The sequence below is a fragment of the Oryzias latipes genome, chromosome 5 (assembly GCF_053564925.1).
Source record: "Oryzias latipes strain Hd-rR chromosome 5, Olatipes_Hd-rR_3.1".
NCBI classification, from domain to species: Eukaryota; Metazoa; Chordata; class Actinopteri; order Beloniformes; family Adrianichthyidae; genus Oryzias; species Oryzias latipes.
In genome coordinates, this window is record NC_136241.1 from 6,474,448 (window position 1) to 6,493,191 (window position 18,744).

Sequence of the window (18,744 nt, forward strand, 5' to 3'; positions counted from 1 at the left end):
AACTAATAGACGGATTAACAGTAAAACATATTACACGTTTACATTTACTTTTAGCATTCAATGTAGTATTTGAAAATACTTTCAGACTCACTACAAGTTTACATTTATCCATCCATCCATCTACTTCCCCTCATCTGGGACCGGGTCGCGGGGGCAGCAGTCTAAGCAAAGATGCCCAGACTTCCCTCGCCCCGGCCACTGCCTCCAGCTCCTCTGGGGGGACCCCGAGGCGTTCCCAGACGTAGCCTCTCCAGCGTGTCCTGGGTCTACCCCGGGGCCTCCGCCCAGTAGGACATCCCCGGAACACCTCCCCAGGGAGGTGTCCATGACGCATCCGGACTAGATGCCTTAGCCACCTCAACTGACACATCTATAAGGAAAACATTAACAATAAGAATGAATGCCGTCTAAAAAAAAACATTGCTGCACGATTGAAACTTGCAAAAGAGCATCTGGACGTTCCTCAGCACTACTGGCAAAATATTCTGTGGACAAATGAAACAAAACTTGAGTTGTTTGGAGGAAATACAAAACACACAACAGCAACATCAAAGCCTCATCCCCACTGTGAAACATGATGGAGGGGGCATCATGGTTTGGGGCTGCTTTGCTGCCTCAGGGCCTGGTCAATTTGCTGTTATCAACAGAAAATTGAATTCCCAAATTTGATAAGACATTTTGCAGGAAAAGGAAAGACCATATGTTCACCAACTGAAGCTAAACGGAGGATGGGTGATGCAACAGGACAAGCCCAGAAGAAAAAAAGCAAAAACAGAATGGCTTAAACAGAAGAGGATGCGACTTCTGGAGTGGGCGAGTCGAAGTCCCGACCTCAACCCGATTGAGATGTTGTAGCATGACCTCAGGGCAGCAATGCACACTACACATCATTGAACTGAAACAGTTCTGTTCAGAGGAACGATCCAAAAGTCCTCCTGACCCTTGTGCAGAGGTCTAAACTCCAAATTCAGAAAATGTTTGCTTGAAGTTATTGTTAACAGAGGACGGTCAACCAGTAATTAAGTCCAAGGGTTCATAAATTTTTTCCACCCTGCAATTTGAATCCTCACATGTTTTGTTCAATAAAAACAGGAATATTGTAACTTTGAAAATGTTGGTGTTGTATTGGTTTAAGCAAATTGTATTTATCTGGTGATGTAGCTCCACAGTTATCCCAAAGGGTTCATATCCTTTATCTTGCAACGGTACAAACAGCAAAAGGAGAAACCATGTTTTAAACTTTCCATATCATAGAAACTCAATTTCCGTCTGTGTATAATTCATTCAAAAACTACACAGAAAGGTCTGGCTTGCTCCACTGTGGAGCCCCGTTATGAATGGATGATGGATTTGTTTCCCATTCATTTATTATTATTATCATCATCATTATTGCAATGATAAATGATGCCTAAGCGTGCTATCAGGTGCTCCAAAGGGACACGTTTCACTTGACACTGCCATAGCGGAACAAGTTTGGGGTGTTAGCTTACATTTTTCACAAATCACCGTTGTGAACGCGCACGTACGAGCCACCCATAACGTCAGCGCGCTCCCGCACCCTTCTCCCTCAGTGCGCGTGCTCCGTGCAGGATGCTGAATTGTAGGTGATGATGGCGGAAGGGGAGCACCGCTGAGTTTCCTTTGAGTTTTTATTACAGCTGTAGAAGCATCCACAACATAGCTCGTCTCCGCCGAGACCATCGACGAGGGGATGGGGAACGAGGCCAGCATGGAGGGGGAGGGACAGGCAGGGCAGCCCGGCCCCGCCGTCCCTGCAGCGGGGGCTCCGACTTCCATTTCAGCACCACCGGGCTCTGGACAGCTCCTCAAGCCGAGCAACGGTGCGCCGGCCGGGGGAAGCGGAGCCGCTCCCAGGCCGGGGATTAACAGGTACACGCGCTCGCTCGGAGGCTTTTCCGTCCGACTGGGGCAAACAGATGAAGAAGGCTGTGAGATGGCAGCGTGGAGGGGAGCTACAGAGAAATCCACCCGACTGCGTGCAGACTTCAATCGGCTCTCAATTTTTTATTTGAATATTAACGCAGTTCAGTCCTCCTTTCAGACTTGTTCGGTTGTTTTTGAGAGCAACGCCCGATTAGTAAGCAATATTATGGATACAATTAAATGTGTCACAATTATAATATATTAAATCCTTCATAATAATAATATTAAAAATAAACGTAACTGTACAGCGTTCCATTTTTCAGTTTATCACAGGCTATTCTTAAAAAAGGAGCATATTTGTCCATTGAAATGACCCAACGCCAGTGTTTTGTAATGGATCTCTGAAATTTTGACGTCCTCATAGCGTAAGGTGATAAATAAATTAGAAATGTAAATGATGCGAAGTGCGCCGCATCTCACGTAGAGTAGAGGGCTTCAGTCGGTTGAATTACAGGTTTATTTGACACGATGGGGCAGTAAATACAGGGTAATTGTGAAAAACACACCTCACACCTGTAATGTTGAGGACTGTGTAAGATGACAACGCTCCCATCAGATGTCTCCAACGTCATTGAGAGACCCAAACAGACGCAGCAGGCATCAGTAAAATCTCCATGCCCTTTCATTCAATTATTCTTATCATTGTAGATATACAGGAAATTGATAGTTTTTTCTCCCTGCTGGGAAATCGATGCTGCATTACTTTTAAAGAAATGCAGACACCATAAGCTGAGACCCACTTGCAGTGGCATGGCGATCTCACATGACAGCATTCCTCTTGTTGGCAGTTTCTTAATTAAAACCAGTTGTATGCTAATACAATAGAGTCTGATCAAGCATTAGCCCCTTTTAGATCAGGAGTGTTATCACTATGTCGGTGTGCCAGGGTGTCTTTTCTGTGTGGTAGGGATTATCCTCTTAACAAGATCTGATATTGCCTTGATTACACAGTTCAACAGTTGTAGACCTGTGAGTGTGCACAAATAGACACACAGCTGCATCTTGACTTCAAGATGCAGCTGAGTGTAGTGCATGTTAATGCGGGTACATGTATGTGTAACTCAGAGTGTTTTTCCATTCTGTAGTAGAGCCGATTCTTGCACTTCATTCATAAACTGCTGCCTCTTATTTCCCTGATTGTAAGCATTCCTAATGCAGCCTGCTCACGTTTGCAGTCAGTATGTTTGTAGTTGGGATTGTCTAAGGAGTCGTAGCGCTAATGTCATGTTATGATGCTTTTATGTATTGATTTCTTTTTGGTATCTGATAAATGGATAGCAAGCCCTAGAAGAAGACAGAGAGTCATTAGGAGAAATGGACAAAGGGAAAGGGAGAAAGCATCACATGATCAGACAGAGGCTATGTCAGAATTTCCAGCCTAATCCTTATATAGTGCACTATATAGTGCACTATATAGTGCGTTCGCCATTTTGTAGTGAATCTACAATTCCAAAATCCAGTGCCCTAGAAAATTCCCAGAAGTCTCTACGAAAAACCAGTGTGCATCGATCATTACTAGATCGGCGAATATAGACCACAATGCATTGTGTTGGAACAATTTTGCCAAAAAAAAGGATTTAAATGGATTTTTTTAATAAACCATCAAAGTTTTCATCTTAAGAAGACAGTGGACTCATAAATAATCGTCCCAAAACACTGATATCTCATAGATTTTAACTTTGTGAAATCGATGACGTGATATTCGCCGTTTTAGTCCCACTATACAGTTTTTTTTAGTAGTTAGGGGTCAGGGTGGGAATTCAGACAGAGCCAGTAGCTGATTTGTTTAAGGTAACTGTGGCACTTGTAATATTTGGCCTTCTAAAATGAGAAAGAGGTTAAGTAAGACTTGTTAGCTAGCTGCCATTGTAGGGACAACAGTTTCTTCTCGATAGTCTTTATGCTGCTGGCATTAAAGACCCACTCCACTGAAAATGGTGTTTTTAACAGGTTCTCGAGGTGTTTTTCTGATGATGGAGGACATAAATGAACAGAATTAAACTTAAGATTTTATCCCTGAGTATTTCTTTATTCAAATCGTTGTGAATCACGAGCAGATGAAAAAATGCAGTTTAAAAAAGACTTAAGTTCTGATGTGGACACTCTGATGGATGAGCCACAAGCTCCCTTCTCTGCTCCATTCTGATGCCTCCACTTGCAGACAAATAGATCCAATATTGCTCCTTATTTTTGTTGTAAGCTAGCAGGAGAGAAACAGAGCTCTCAGCAATGGGGAAGGGGTTAAAGGGCCGTCCTAGAAAACGACATAGGTTTTTTGATTATGGCTAAAAATGACATAACCATAAGTAAAAGACCACTGGGATGCTTGTCCAATAGATCCAGGTGATTGGAGTGGGTCTTTAAAAGAACTATTTTTGTCTTCAAACGCCACAATACCATTCCACATAATCCACTTTTACGTCTGTGTCAGTGCGTCTTTTCTATGCTAATCAAACTAACCATTGAATCTACTTTGGTGCAGGTCTCCCAAATTATTCCAGCAGTTTTAATAGGTTTTCTAGCTGAGTACGCTGTCCACATGTCACGTACATCAATGGATCAATCTATTGCTTACACTTTGAATTGCGGTCTGCTCCATGAGTGGGACTGCTTTCAATAGCTGTTCCATCTGCAACGCCTCTCTGTCCTGTTCTTTTAGCCTCTTCTGTCCAAATCATGCAGTGTGGGTGCTGCACGCCGCCCTGCAAGTCAAAGGCTCTTAATCTCAGAGGCCAGCATTTCCATTAGAGGCTGGACAATGTTGGTAACAATTCCTTCGTTAGTCATTTCAGTCAAACTCAAAAGGACAATGATCACACAACTGAGGTTTTCCAAGAGAGCATGACCTCAAAACATCAACCAAGTAATATTTTCCCGGAATTTCTGCTCCTCCACTTTCTTATTAGTTTTGTTCATAACTACATCAATAATGAGTGCTACCTTCTTCAGTATGGGAAAGGTACCCAGCAAAGTCTTTTTTTAAGCTCGACTGGTTTTAACCCAGAATGAATATACAGTTAATAAACCCACAACTGCTATGATACTGTTCAGGCAGTATGTCGTCATTATTAATTCACTGCCAACAATGAGTTCACTGTAGACTTTATAGGCCATATCTATGGAATCGTTCCAAATGCATTTCTGATCATCAGTAAAGTTTCTGCATACAGGACAGGTTGCAAGGTTACAGATTTACATAGATGGGAGCGTTTTGCTGTCTTTAATTCGCATCTACCACTTTTTGTCATTTATTCATATATATATATACACATATACCGTATATTAAGTACATAAAAATCCCCTGACTGAAGGCAAAGAGTCAAGCCAGCATCGTTCCTAACTCTACATCTTCAGACTTAAGCTCTCTGTTCTGAAAGAATCAGAAACTATGATAGGCCTTAAACAATGTTTGATTTCCCGCCACTCACCACATTTTTTATTTATTTATTTGTTCCTTTCATGAAAATTATTGATTGTCCAATATGTTTACATGTTTGTCTCACAATATTTAACATTTTCAGGTTTAGAAGGGAGCAGAATTGTAGAATACAATTCTTATAATTTTCTGCTCCCTGCTTGTTCATTTTGTCCTTCACTTTGTCCTCAATTGCATGTCCAAAAGACAGCATGAAATACCTCTAATTCACGCCTGAAGCATCTCTCTGCTGCTTTTTGGGATGTTTTGTTGGTGTTTCAAATCCAGCTGATTGTCATCATTGAAATGCTTCATGAAAACACACAGGAGTCTTAGTGCTTTAGATGGACAGATAGGAATTCATGGTCCTTGGGCTCCTGTTTGCCAATGCATAGAACATCTCTTGAAAAAGGTGTTTTTCCATTTACATTTTTTCCCCTTAAATAACCCCGCCTGAGGCTTTACACAAAGACACAGGAGTCTGCACTGGATGCTGCTGCAATTTAAATGGTTGGTGCTTCGCATAACCTCCCTGTGTCTTGTCAAGACAGCATATATATGCAAATCAGAATTAAAATTAGGCTGTGTAACACTTAATTGGGGAATTGTTAAAATAATAGCTCTAACGGTCTATATGTGAAGAGATGGGATTTGTAGACTGTCTCATGAAGCAATAATGATTGATGGATGCTCAAACATTTTTTAAATGCTTCTTTTTCAAAACACCTGTCAATTTAAAGGCAGTTCAATTTTCTGTCAAGTCCGTGTCCCATCACATTTCTGTAGTAGGGAGTTGTTTTCTGTCTTTACACTGAAATTAGAAACGCAAAGGACAAAAAACGTGTAAAAGCAATTTTTAAAGTACATTTATTATTTTTATATGTATTTATAAATACAAAATTATTACATTATTTATTGTATGTTTATTTATATATGTTCTACTAATCCATACAGAACTTTAAACATTTAAAACATGATACGTTTTCGCTTTATATTTGAACAAATCTAACTCATTTTAGAACAATTCAAGATAGTAAAAGTGTCTTAAACCCACAAATATCTCCACGTTTCCCAGCAGGCCTTATATAAATCTAAGAACATGTCACTGTTTTGTGACAACTAGAATGATAAAACCCCAAGGGGAACAGTCCTAAAGTTGTCGTGCTGGGAGCAGGATGTTTCCTGTTGAGCCCCTTATTCTGTTACTTAATATGTCCTTTTGGACTGAAGCCTCAGATTCCTGTTTGCATGAAGGTGCAGAGTTTGGGCATTTTGATATTTTCCACATTTTTGCCATGGGCCTTCAGAAATTCTGTTGACCTGATAACATAAAACAAAAATGTTCTATTTTGACAAGTATAAAATGTTTCCAGAGGTGATCATGATGAGAGCAGATCAAATCAATAACTACCGGTACTCACCTTATATGACATAAATCTGTCTGTTAGAATGTTTTTTTTTTCTTCCAAAATATAGATTCAGGGCAGCTGCTGCATCTGTGATCAAAGATGGGAGATGTTACAAGATTTAAATTGTTTTGACTTTATTTCGGTGAAACAAGCTCTCTTGATTCAAATAAAAAATACTTCAAAGAGTGTTGTTTCTGCTTAAATCTACAGAAGTTAGTATTGTTCTGTCATGAGTGAAAGAAAAGCTTAAAATATTAAAAGGAAATAGTCACAGAAATGATAAATAAATCATGAAATACTTGTTTGTTTGTTTTTGCTAAATGAATAAATGCCAATTTGAATTTAATTTGTTTCACAATTCCTCTTAAATAGAAATTAAATATGATCCCATTGGATTAGATGACATTTTTTTAATTATAAACCCTGAAAAGGATTGGAAGTTCTAGGTTGCTGTTCTAAAATAATCTAGGAAAACTTTAAATGAAGCTCAGATAAGTTGTTTGTTACAGGTTAAGCTACAGTTTTTTTATAAGAGCACAATAGTAGATCCTCTGGATTACTCCATGTAACTAAAGCCCTTTTTCCTGGACCATTGTTTATGGGAAAACCTTCATTCTTCTCCTTATCAACCCAAAATGCGACCAAACTAATCGTGGCTAAAAACTAGTCTGGATTTAATAAAAAAACAAGTGTAGGAAAATAAGTGTGCAGTTTTCCAAGTAAATGGTAATAATAATAATACTAGAATGGATTACCCACGAGGGCCGCATAGTGGTGTAGTGGTTAGTTCTCTCACCTTACAACAAAAAGGTTCAAATTCCATCTGTGTGGAGTTTGCATGATCTCATAGATGTGTGGGTTGTCTCCAGGTGCTTTATCTCCCTCTCACAGTTCACAAACATGCTCTGAAATGTCAGTTAGGTGTGAATGTGTGTAGTTGTGTGGCCCTGCAATGGACTGGGGAACTGTCCAGGGTGTGTAGCTGGATTGGCTCCAGTGTTCCCCAAAATGAGTAAAGGAATGTACAAAAAATAGATGGATTGCTTACATTTTTTTTTGCATCTTGCATGCTAGGTAGACATATTTGTTGCATGTAGAGAGCTGTGCATATCTTCATGGATTTAGAGAACAGCAATGAGTTGTAGTATATTTTTGTTTTTGTTTTGTAGAAATAGTCTTGTGTAACAAGAACACAACAGTATCTGCATCCATCTTCCAAGCCGAGTTCATCCCTTTAGGGCTCACTTTAGCCTTTCCCAGCTAATGATGGGCAAAGGTGGGGTACACCCTGGACAGGCCTCCAGTCCATTACAGGGCCACACAACCACACAGTCACATGTAGGGGCATTTTAGAGTGACTAACTAACCTATGAAGCATGTTTTTTTTTTTTTTTTGGAGTGTGGGAGGAAGCTTGAGAGAAAATCCATGCATGTGTGAGGAGAACATGCTAACTCCACACAGAAAGGTCCCAGTTATCACCGTGAGAGAAGAGCGCTGGCCACTGCACCACTGTACAGCCCCAAAAACAGGGTAATAAAGTAAATCATAAAGATCTTATCAGAAATAATACAAATCATTAAATACAAAATGTATTTTATCACCGACTCAATTGTGAGTTACAAGTACATCTAAAAGAAAACTCCCCTTCAATTCAGATAAAACTAATTACTAAACTTTGATCAATAGTGACACAACCTCTCAACAATAAGATGCTTATCAACATGTTTCGACCAATAAAAGCAGCTTTAGACATCTGTCATTATTTCTGCCAAGCCCTTGACGATCCTAACTAATGTCACACATCTAATTCTCTTTTTTTTCCTTCATTCCTTGACCCCGCCCCTGCCAGACCACCTCCATCAGACCCTAAACCAGGAGGTCAGAGCGGTCATGGAACAGGGGACAGGTTAGCCTCCCATGACGCTTCCCAGCATGCTGCACCTCAAGGAACGCAGGGCGAAGGCCACGCTGCCAGGAGGAACCTCCAGGTGGATTTGGGTAGCAACAGGAGTGGAAGATCTCCTTCTGTGTCCCCGGACCGCGGCAATGTCCCCACCTCCCCTTACTCTGTGCCTCAAATCGCTCCCATGCCCAGCAGCAAGCTGTGCCCCGTCTGCAAAAACACTGACCTGATGGCAGCTGGGGATGACAAGCTGAGCTTCAACACCTGCACACAGTGCCACTCCATGGTGTGCAACCAGTGTGGCTTCAACCCCAACCCTCACCTCACAGAGGTAAGCTGCGTTTATTTGGCTTTGGTTTCTGACACAACAAATAGAACTGACATCATTACAATTTTTACCTTTTCTTTGGTTCTAGATAAACATCAGTCAATGAAATGCAAAATGCCTCTTTAGTTTTGGAAAATACAACTTTAAACTATAAGCTGCTGCCAGTTGTTTTTTGCATAGAGGTTGTTTTGTGCTCCTTTTTAATTAAAGCTTTTTGTTTTGATTTCTGGATGTTGTAACAAATTTTTACTCTTGATGTAATTGATAAATAGATTCATGTTCCTACAACCCAACCAGATCAACCTGTCTGAGACAAGTTGTTAATCGAATCGACCCATACCATAATAAAAAAGTTTCAAAATAACATAATACAATTATGAATCTTGGAAAATACCATTTGGATTGAGACGCGATAAGTTTATTTCGCTATAACATAACAACGATCAAGACACGTGATGACATCAGCAAACATGGATCCGTCTATCATTCCAGTCCAATGTGTGGACTTTGTATAAAGTCATGTGACCATCCAGTGTATAGAATGTTCTAAGAATGTTCTCTTTGGATTCTTTGGATGTGGAAAAAAAACAGTGGACTGAACTTTAGGAAACTAAAATGTGAATGGATTTGACATTCATTCTTGTTTACTTGTTTGTTTGGACACATATTTCATTTCCACTTGATGATCTGGAAGAAATCCAAGAATCTGGAAAACTTCACTGTTCAGCAGCAGGAATTTCTGTCTGAGTCTCACTGCTGGAAGTTTGGATAAAGATGATCTGGATCCACTTTAGGTCAGAGAATCGGATCCAATCGGATCGTTCAAAATAAACAAATATTGACTATAAATCGGTTCAGCAAATACAAATTGTGAATGAATTGGATCTTTGTTTAATGAATGTTTACACCCCTATTTTTTTTACTATCTGATTTATTGCAAAAAAGTATGTGGTATAGGCTAGAACGTGAGGAAAATACAAAGCTTTTCTCGTTCGTTTTTATGAAAATTTGTAAACTTTAGGTAAAGGTACCTCTTGTACAGCTGATGGTAATTTTTTAAACTTTCTAAGCAAAAAAACAAAAGTTTTTTTAAGTGTTGCACTTTAGTCTATCTCTAAACACAGATAAGTGTGCATTTAAGCAAACACTTTTTAGGGCACCTCTGAAAAACAACACATTTCCACATTAACATTCATCACAGCAGATTAAAAAGGCATCTTAAATACTTTGCTGCCTCAACCCTGCAATAAATCACTCCTAATTTGGAATACGGCTGTGCCTCACTGTTACTGTGAGTCAAGTCTAACTGTGTCATCTGCCACAAAGTTTCACATCAACTTCAATGACTCACATTAGCAACTGCAGCAATGTAATTTCAGTTCAACAGGCCTGCAGAGCAGCCATAGCTTCTAAGAATATCAGGCAATAGAAAGCAAAATGTGTCATTTTTTAAATAGGACTCTCTCTAAGTAGCTGTAGTGGATATTACTGGATGCAGTACACATGTCAGCATTGGTATGTAGTCTCTGTGTAGAAGGTGCTAGACAGTAAACGCTGGAAAAAAGAACATGTGGGAAATTGCAGCATGAGAAGGAAATGTGAGCGAAGACAGAGAGTTGAGAATAGATCACTACAAGGAGTGAAGGAGAGAGCGGCAGTAAAGAGAACAGCGGAGGTGGGTACTTTTCTTCTCAGCCTTCATGTGCCTGTCAGGGAAAGACAGGGAGGGGGAAAAGACACAGCCCCCGTGGACCTGAAGATATACCCCAATAACCTACTTAACATGGATAGGGCTTGAGCCGGACTGCGGCATGCCTCAGAAAGCCTTATCGCTCATCACTCACTCACTGGTGAAACTGATGAAGGCCACGTTGTTGCCAGTCTATGTGATGACAACAGTTTGGATGATTGGAAGTGTGATGAGGTCAGGAGCAGTGCCCAGGCATGTGTGACTAAAGCTTCATCCCAAACTGGCAAATAAATGCTTGAAGGTAGAATTTAGGATTTCTTAAAGATGAAAGAACATATTTGAGCTGTTACCTAGTAATACTTTAAATAGGAGCTAGGTTAAAAACTTCATAATCATGATTAAAACCTCACTAGGAAAGTTTTTATAAAAAAAAAAAAAATAGTCATGGGATTAGTTTGTAATCTCTCTGTGGGTGGAGTGACCCTGCCCCAGGGGGAGGAGTTTAAATACCTTGGGGTCTTCTTCACGACTCGAGTGAGGGAAGACCGGAGTGTGACAGGAGGATTGGAGCAGCGTCTGTAGTTATGCGCTCGCTGTATCGGTCCGTTGTGGTGAAGAGAGAGCTGAGCCAAAAAGCAAAGCTGTCAATTTACCGGTCGATCTTTGTTCCAATACTCACCAATGATCATGAGCTCTGGGTCATGACCGAAAAAACAAGGTCCTGGATACAAGCGGCTGAAATGAGATTCCTCCGCAGGGTGGCTGCTCTCCCTTAGAGATAGGGGGAGAAGCTTGGTCACCCGCGGAGAGCTTGGAGTAGAACCGTGTTTTTGGTGATGTTCTTGCAGCGTTTTTCTCACAATGGTGGACATATATGAAAGAAATCAGTTGTAAAATTGCATTCCTGAGGATTTCTTTATTCCAATCATTGTGAATCAGGAGCAGAGGAAAAAATGCAGAATGAAAAAGCTTGTAGTTGTGACGTAGAAGCTGTCATCGTCAAGTCACAAGCTTCCTGCTCCGCTCCATTCTTCTCCATTCTCCATTCATTCTTATTATCCACTTGTAGATCCATGTACGTCTTTGTTTTCCTCATCTTGGCTGGCATCTGGATCCGAACTGTTCGGCTGGACAGCTCCGATGTTGCTCGCCATTTTTTGCACCGGTAATGTTGTGTTGGAGGTGTGAGGGGCTTTCGGGGACAGAGTAAGGTCAGAGGTGAATTCCTAATGAGCTCCTGCCGCTCTACAGAATCTATGTTCTAGAAAACAACACAGGTTTTTTTATTTTGGCAGAAAACTGCATAATCATAATTAAAAGACCACTGGGAACGCTTTGAAAATAGATCAAAAGATGATCAGAGTGGGACTGTAAAGATCATTCAGCAAATACGTAGTTTCCTTCTCTGTGATGTTGATCATGAAAGAATCTCTGCTTACATGAAGGATGTGAGGGATGAAGATCAAGGCTGAGAAGATGGATCCAAACAACCTGGTGATAGAAATGCAATTTATCTCCTTTCACAACAGAATCTCACTCGGCTCAAAGTCGAGCTTAAAGAAAACGTTTTAGTTAGGGGTTTAGTCTGACAATAACACCTAAAGAGAGCTGCACACGTGAGCTTTTGTTTTGGAGGAGATGATCTTCTGTCAAAGGTCATTTCAGAACTGAACAAATGTTAGTTTTTGAGGGGAAAAGTACTAAAAAGGCATTTGATCAAAGAAGACTTTTCAGGGAAGGTAAAAGGGGAGGCTAGCTGTTCTCAAGATGAACTTGAAACAACAGCAAAAGCACAAAGAAATATGGACGAAATTACCACAGACACTCCCCAGACACTGTGCTCCCACCATCATACAGGAGAACATCTGCTTTATAATTGGTCCAATTTCTATTTATAGAGCCTACCCTCTTTCTGTCTGCAGCAGAGGCTGACTCCTGAGAAGCCACAGCTGAAAGAGAGAGCTGTGGGAAAAACTATATGACAGCAGGAGAGGACGCAAACGCATCATTAAAAACGAACCATCAAGGCCAGTGTTCACACATATATTTCTAAATGCTCTGCAATTATTTCCCTGCCTACAAAGAGAAAGAGGACTTTGAAAAGAACAAAACAACAGATAAAAAAGTAGCTCTGTATCGAAGACGTTTTATTGAAAAACTGCGGGACGACACGACTTTTCGAAGGGGAAAGCAGTAGCATTGCTAAACCACTATGGAGATGTGTCTAAGAGACAAAACCAAGAACATTTTCAGTTTCTTCATTTGAAAAAAGTCTTGGAAATTTTGTTTCCTCTTCTGTTTGACTCCAACTGCTTAGAAAATGCTCCTACACAAAAACTCTGTGTTAGCCCCCCCCACGTATCAGGCGTGGCAGAGAATTCTGAATACAAAAAGCAACGAACATAATGTCTAACACATAGAGGCACAAACTATTTATTAAGTATATTACAGATTTATATCATAAAGAAAATGCTATGTTTTTAAGCAGTACATAGCCACTGTTTAATGTTAGATCACATGCTGTTCAGCAAATACTGCTTATTTAGAATGGGGACCATTTTTCAGTTCCCAGTTTTGCTTTAAACTCCATTTTATTTACATGCAAACGGAGCTGCAATGTTTAACACGTTACAAAAGTAATGTAATAAAGTAACATCACTTTTGTGGCTTTTTATTATTGTTTTTTATTTATATGATTCGTACTGCACCTTGAAGCCACTGTTCCTAATTATAGGAACAGTGGCCTTATATTCTATTCTATAGAATTTTAACGTCATTTTTTTACTTGTTACATGTTAAGTAACTTGTATATTACAGCACACTAACTGCCCCAAAATGTCATGGTTTAAAGCAGCGAGACCACGAGTCATTAAAAATAAAAAAGTCTAAAGCAAAGTCTTTTTAATGCCTATTGTATGTAACTTTAAGCTTTTTCAATTAATGTCAGTCAAACTGATGACACAAATTTCCTGTTAGGCTTTAGACCCAAATGCTTTTGTGTTCCCAGTAAATTGTTTTTATTTTTTCCCCACAGAGCTGTTAACTGTGTGTCGTGCTGTTGTAGGTGGAGTGATTTAAACCTGCTTCATTCTGGTAGCATTTCTATCTTTGTCTTTCTGAGGCACACTGGTTTGTGGTTCTCCATTTGCTTTCTCCTTTTTCAAAGTAGGCAGCCAGTATTTTCAGTTCTTTGGTCCAAAGGTGTTGTCTGTCTGAGGTTTTCACCTGATCAAAAATATACTATATTATTAGCAGCCATTTTTACACCATAACCAAGGTGGCTATGATGTAGAGTGGCTTTCCTCTGATCGGAAGGTTGCGGGTTTTGTTCCTACACTGCCTGGCTATTAGTCAAAGTGTGGTGATTTCCACAGCTGTTATCAGTGTTTCTGTGGTTTCTTGCTTCAAACCTGGTCGACCATTTTGGATGCCATAATTTGATCCCCCCAGTGAAAGTTCCCATCCTCCCTCACCATGGGCACCAGTTCATGCTTGGGACAACAACATGTTTTTCAGCGGCTGGAGTTACTCCCATTTACCAACAAGATCAAAGAAAGGCGACCGGTCCTGTTGGCGCTCCAAAGCTTTCTCTGGAGCGCCACACCGTATGCGTGACGTAAAACCAGCGCAGTAGTGAGCCACGATCAGAATAAACTGTTTATATGCACAATATATCAACAATCGGCATAACCCACCTGTGTTGATCGGAAAGATATTTTGATCTTAACGAGTCTGATACGAGTCTGATCGGGGCAGACTAACACGGCGTGTTTGCATGACACATTTTTATTCTGATCAGGCGTTTGTCCATGTAAACGCAGCTACTGTAGAATAAAGTCTGTGAGAACATACTGCCCTGAGTTGTGTCTTGGGTTCTCCAAGCATCCAAACATCTCTTGATGTTTTTTGGACTGAGTTCTGGCAAACACAGGATAAGATACCTTTTCCAAGGCTCTTTACTGTCTGTCCAACATTTCAGTTCCCAACATTTTCACCATCATACAAATGTGTGAAACTTGATGACACTTTTACACTGTCCCATGTTTCGTTTGGGTTGTGCTAAGTTGCTAGGTCAATTTACTGGGAACAAAGCAAGTTGTGTGGGTTATTAATCAGATAAGAAATAGCTTCTTTAAAATATAGGCCAAGGCTGTCTGGCAGTTTTAAAGAGCTCACCAGATCTCCACTGAAGGAAGCTACTAAATGCTTTTGGTCTCAGTGTACAGCAGGGTTTGGCGGGGGGCAAATGTCAAAGCAACATTTTACATAAATCCCAAGAGTTTACTCAATCCCAAGGTTTTCATGCAGAAAGAGGCATTGTATCTGGATGAAAAATGGGTCTTGGCCGTTTTGTTGCTTTAACCCAGAAAAACATTTTGTAGAACAGCAGTAGCATTTTTTAACTATAGCACAAAAACTGTGCCTGGAGTTTGGTTTGTGTATGTCATTATTTATAGTGAATCCATTTGAATTTTATTCTTTCATTATCTTGGAAACAGTAATGAATTCAATTCCCTATGATTAGATTGTTAGTACTTCATTTTGTGCATTAATAAATAATAATAAATAAATGTTTTGTGTAAATAACACTGAAACTAGAATGAAGTGTGGGTATTAAGTTGTGGATTTTTTGTGATATTTCTTGATACTGGGAACCAGCCTGTGCCTTGTATGGAGAAATGGTCTCAGCTGACTCCAATAATTTAAAAGTTGAAAGCTTATGGTGTATTTTAAGTCTTACATACTTTGTTTATCTACGAGTAAATCAAAAACTGATTGGTCTGGAACTTTAAGTGGATTCACAAGTGGGTCAGGAATCCAGCTGAGATGCATACACTGAGATATTTGTATATACCAAAATACTTTGCAGCAAAATCTGCCGGAAACTAAATCAAAGACACGTTAGTTTAACTACTACCCTATAATTTGCTCTATTTGAAGTTTTATCTATGTCTAGTTGGGGCCAAACAAAATCATTTTCTCTTCTTTTGAAGTAACTATTTAACGATATCTCAGCAATTAGGACTGTTAAACAACTGTTTAACATGTATTGTTATAAATAAATTGATTTTATCCATTTTTGCAACAGTTGATTTGAATCAAATCTAGTCAAATCTAAAAAAGTAACTCAGTTTCAAGATTTGAAAACAAAAATTAAAGCAGTCCAATGATATTAATAATAAGTTAAAGACTTAATGCTTGGTTGCAAATTGTTAACCATTCCATTGCCTTAAAGCTGGATAAAGTCTTTGAAACATAGACTTGAGGAACTAAACATGAAAGAGGCAAAACCACTGCAGCAATAGTTTTAGTAGTACATTTGTTGGTTAGAATTCCTGTTTACTTTTATAAAGACGATAATATTACTGTTTTGCACTGCCTGCTTTTTCCTTAAAAACACTGTACGCCTCGCGCTGCCTAAGACTGCAGTGAGTGAGAAACATTTAATGAGCGACTTGAACAAAGTAGTTCCTCGGTTTATTTCCCTCAGACAAAAAACAACTGTCTTATCTGCTGACTTTTATGAGATTCTTTCTGTTTGGTTATTTGGTCGAATGTGAGTCGGGCAGCGGTAGAAAGACCAACGAACAGAAAGACAAGAAAAAAGCATGGAATGGAATTTCAATGCCCTCAGCTCAATTTGTAAGGCATTGATAGACTGCAGTTCTCAGCTGGTACATGTACTGCACTGTGATGCTGCATGTGCAGGGCCGTTTCCACCAGACACATTAGCTGGAGGTTGCTTCTGAATCTAAATTACTTCATTACTCAGCCTTTTTAGGGGTGTAATGCGCTGCTTTATGTCTCACACCTGTCAGCGACTGCCTGAAGTACAACTACGGGACGTTTCGTGTACAACTATGACATCTGCAGTGCTATCTTCCTCTGACGTGTGTCTGCCTCCCACTGCAGCTCTGTTTTTAAACCCTTTTCAGATTATTTTGTATCATAACATTCGGTGGAAAATATGTTCTCGATCTGTGCAAGAATAACACATTTCCAGAGAGACACAAGGGGCTGAAACTATTCACTGAGACACAGATGTGGCGGTAAACCATTGTAGAAAGGTGTGTCAGGACAAAACAGGGAAAAATAAACTCACTATCAAAAAAGCCTCGATACCAACAGAAAATAACAATTTGAAATGTTGCTATGGCTTTAAAGATGCTTTTTGAATATACAGTAAAGAAAAAACGCATCATAATCTAACTAACCCTTGTGCTATATAGGTAGAAAAAAGGTTCAGCGTACTGTCTTGTGGGGTCCAGATGGGGGACCCCATCTGGACCCCACTAGACAGTGCACTGAACCTTTTTTCTTCAATGTTTTGTGATCTTCACTGGTGTCCATGGATTACATGAAATCCTCTCCACCTTTTTCATGGTAGGGATGTAAGGGTCACAAGATAGCAGAAGGGATGACTGCTAGTAAAACTATATAAGAATCAACACATTTTTTCTCAAAAGGTCTAAAAAAAGATTTTAATTACAGAGAAGTTTTCTTAATGGGCCATCTTGATTTTTAACCTTTTTTTAAGTTCTGTTTTATTCCAGAGGTTTTTCTGAATTTGTCTGTAATCCTAAAACTAAACTAAAGTTAGACTATTTGTGGAACAGCATCCTTAAAATATTCAGAATCCTGCACATAAAAAGTTGGAGAAGAAGAATTAAAATAATTTGTATAAATCTTCCACCAGATAATTTTCTTAAATAGTTTATGTGAATGCTTCAAAGCAGTTTTCTAAAAATGAGGACCAACGTGGAAACTCTAAAGCTATGATAGGAAATACTTGAAGTTGAATCCTGTTTTATGTCTAAACTTTCTTAAAATGACATTCAAAATCAAATCAATGTTTATTGATATAGCACTTTTCACACCTGGTAACACAAAGTGACAAACTTGGATCCTAATAGTAAAGAAAAAAGATTGCATTAGGCTATTTAATGTAAACAGCATATTGATAGCTACTCTTCAAGCTGATCTGCCCTTACATCGGGAGGCTGCAGAGACAGACAAGCGTACCTCTGCATACTTAAAGACCCACTCCAATGAAGGTTGTGTTTTGGGTCTTTTTAACACGATCTTGTAGCATTTTTCTCATAATGGAGGAGGTTTATGCAATAATTTACGATTAAAACTTCGTTTTTGATTGTTACTTTTTTTCAAATCGCGCTGGATCAGGGAGAGACCCCTGGTTTCATGGTGCAGACTGAGGCGTTCCTCAATGTGGGCAGAGTTCAATGTGTTGATACCCGCCCACTGTATGTGATTTATCCTCACAGTAAAGGTTGGCATTCATAAGTATCTCATCTTTGTGAAGCTGATCTGGTTTCTTCAGTCGGTAAAGATCTGCTCTGTTTAGGAGAAGATTCTCTCAGGTCTCAGGTCCAGGTTGGTTCTGGATCCGGTTCTAGATGGAATTGTTTTTTTGCAGACTCTAAATTCTCTTTCCACATCATCAATTGAAGTGAAGTGCTTCCAGATTTAGCTTCTCTCCCAGTGTCACTCAGTTCTGTACATTTTTGTGCTGATGCTGGCACTTTACTCCATACATGCTGCTGCTGCACGCGTATCCAGCTTTTGCTGCCCCTCCCCCGCTCTGCACAAACACGTATTGACCATTTATGAGTGAATTGAAAATAAAAATAAGCAAGAAATAGTAAAGGAAGGCAAAAAAATGGTTTCCAGGAAGAAACCTTGAATCTAATCTTGTCATTCGCTGTAAAGAGCCAAGCGATCGGTCGTCAGTCGTATCCACAATCACACGTTAAGGTGCTCGTGCGGTTAGAGCAGGTCGTCCAACAACCGAAGTGTTGGCGGATCGATCCCTGCTCCCCCCAGGGGATGGGTCAAAAAGCGGAGAAGAATTTCCCCATTGTGGGATAAATAAAGTATCAATTATTTATTATTATTATTTTTAATGTTGACTGCGACTGCCTATTAGAACTGAGATGAACTTCTGAGCGGCGTTTTGTACTTTTCAACCAGCGCGATAGTCTCCAGGGTTTATTTATAACATGAACGACATCCTCCTCATTCACTTGCTGCCTCTG

The 18,744-nt window shown here is 39.8% G+C and overlaps 1 protein-coding gene across 2 annotated transcripts in view; it reads left to right on the forward strand.

Annotated features, from left to right (window-relative positions):
* The first annotated feature begins 1,535 nt into the window (after window positions 1–1,535).
* The window catches only part of bsnb (bassoon (presynaptic cytomatrix protein) b), an 87,259-nt gene continuing 70,050 nt past the window's right edge, over window positions 1,536–18,744 (forward strand). Inside the window, exons 1-2 of one of the 2 annotated variants that reach the window (XM_023954763.2) lie at window positions 1,536–1,890; window positions 8,619–9,003. In XM_023954763.2, the coding sequence (XP_023810531.1) occupies window positions 1,712–1,890; window positions 8,619–9,003 (564 nt within the window). In that variant the 5' untranslated portion in view covers window positions 1,536–1,711. The remainder of the gene's footprint in view (window positions 1,891–8,618; window positions 9,004–18,744) is intronic. The other variant, XM_023954764.2, reaches the window with a different exon arrangement.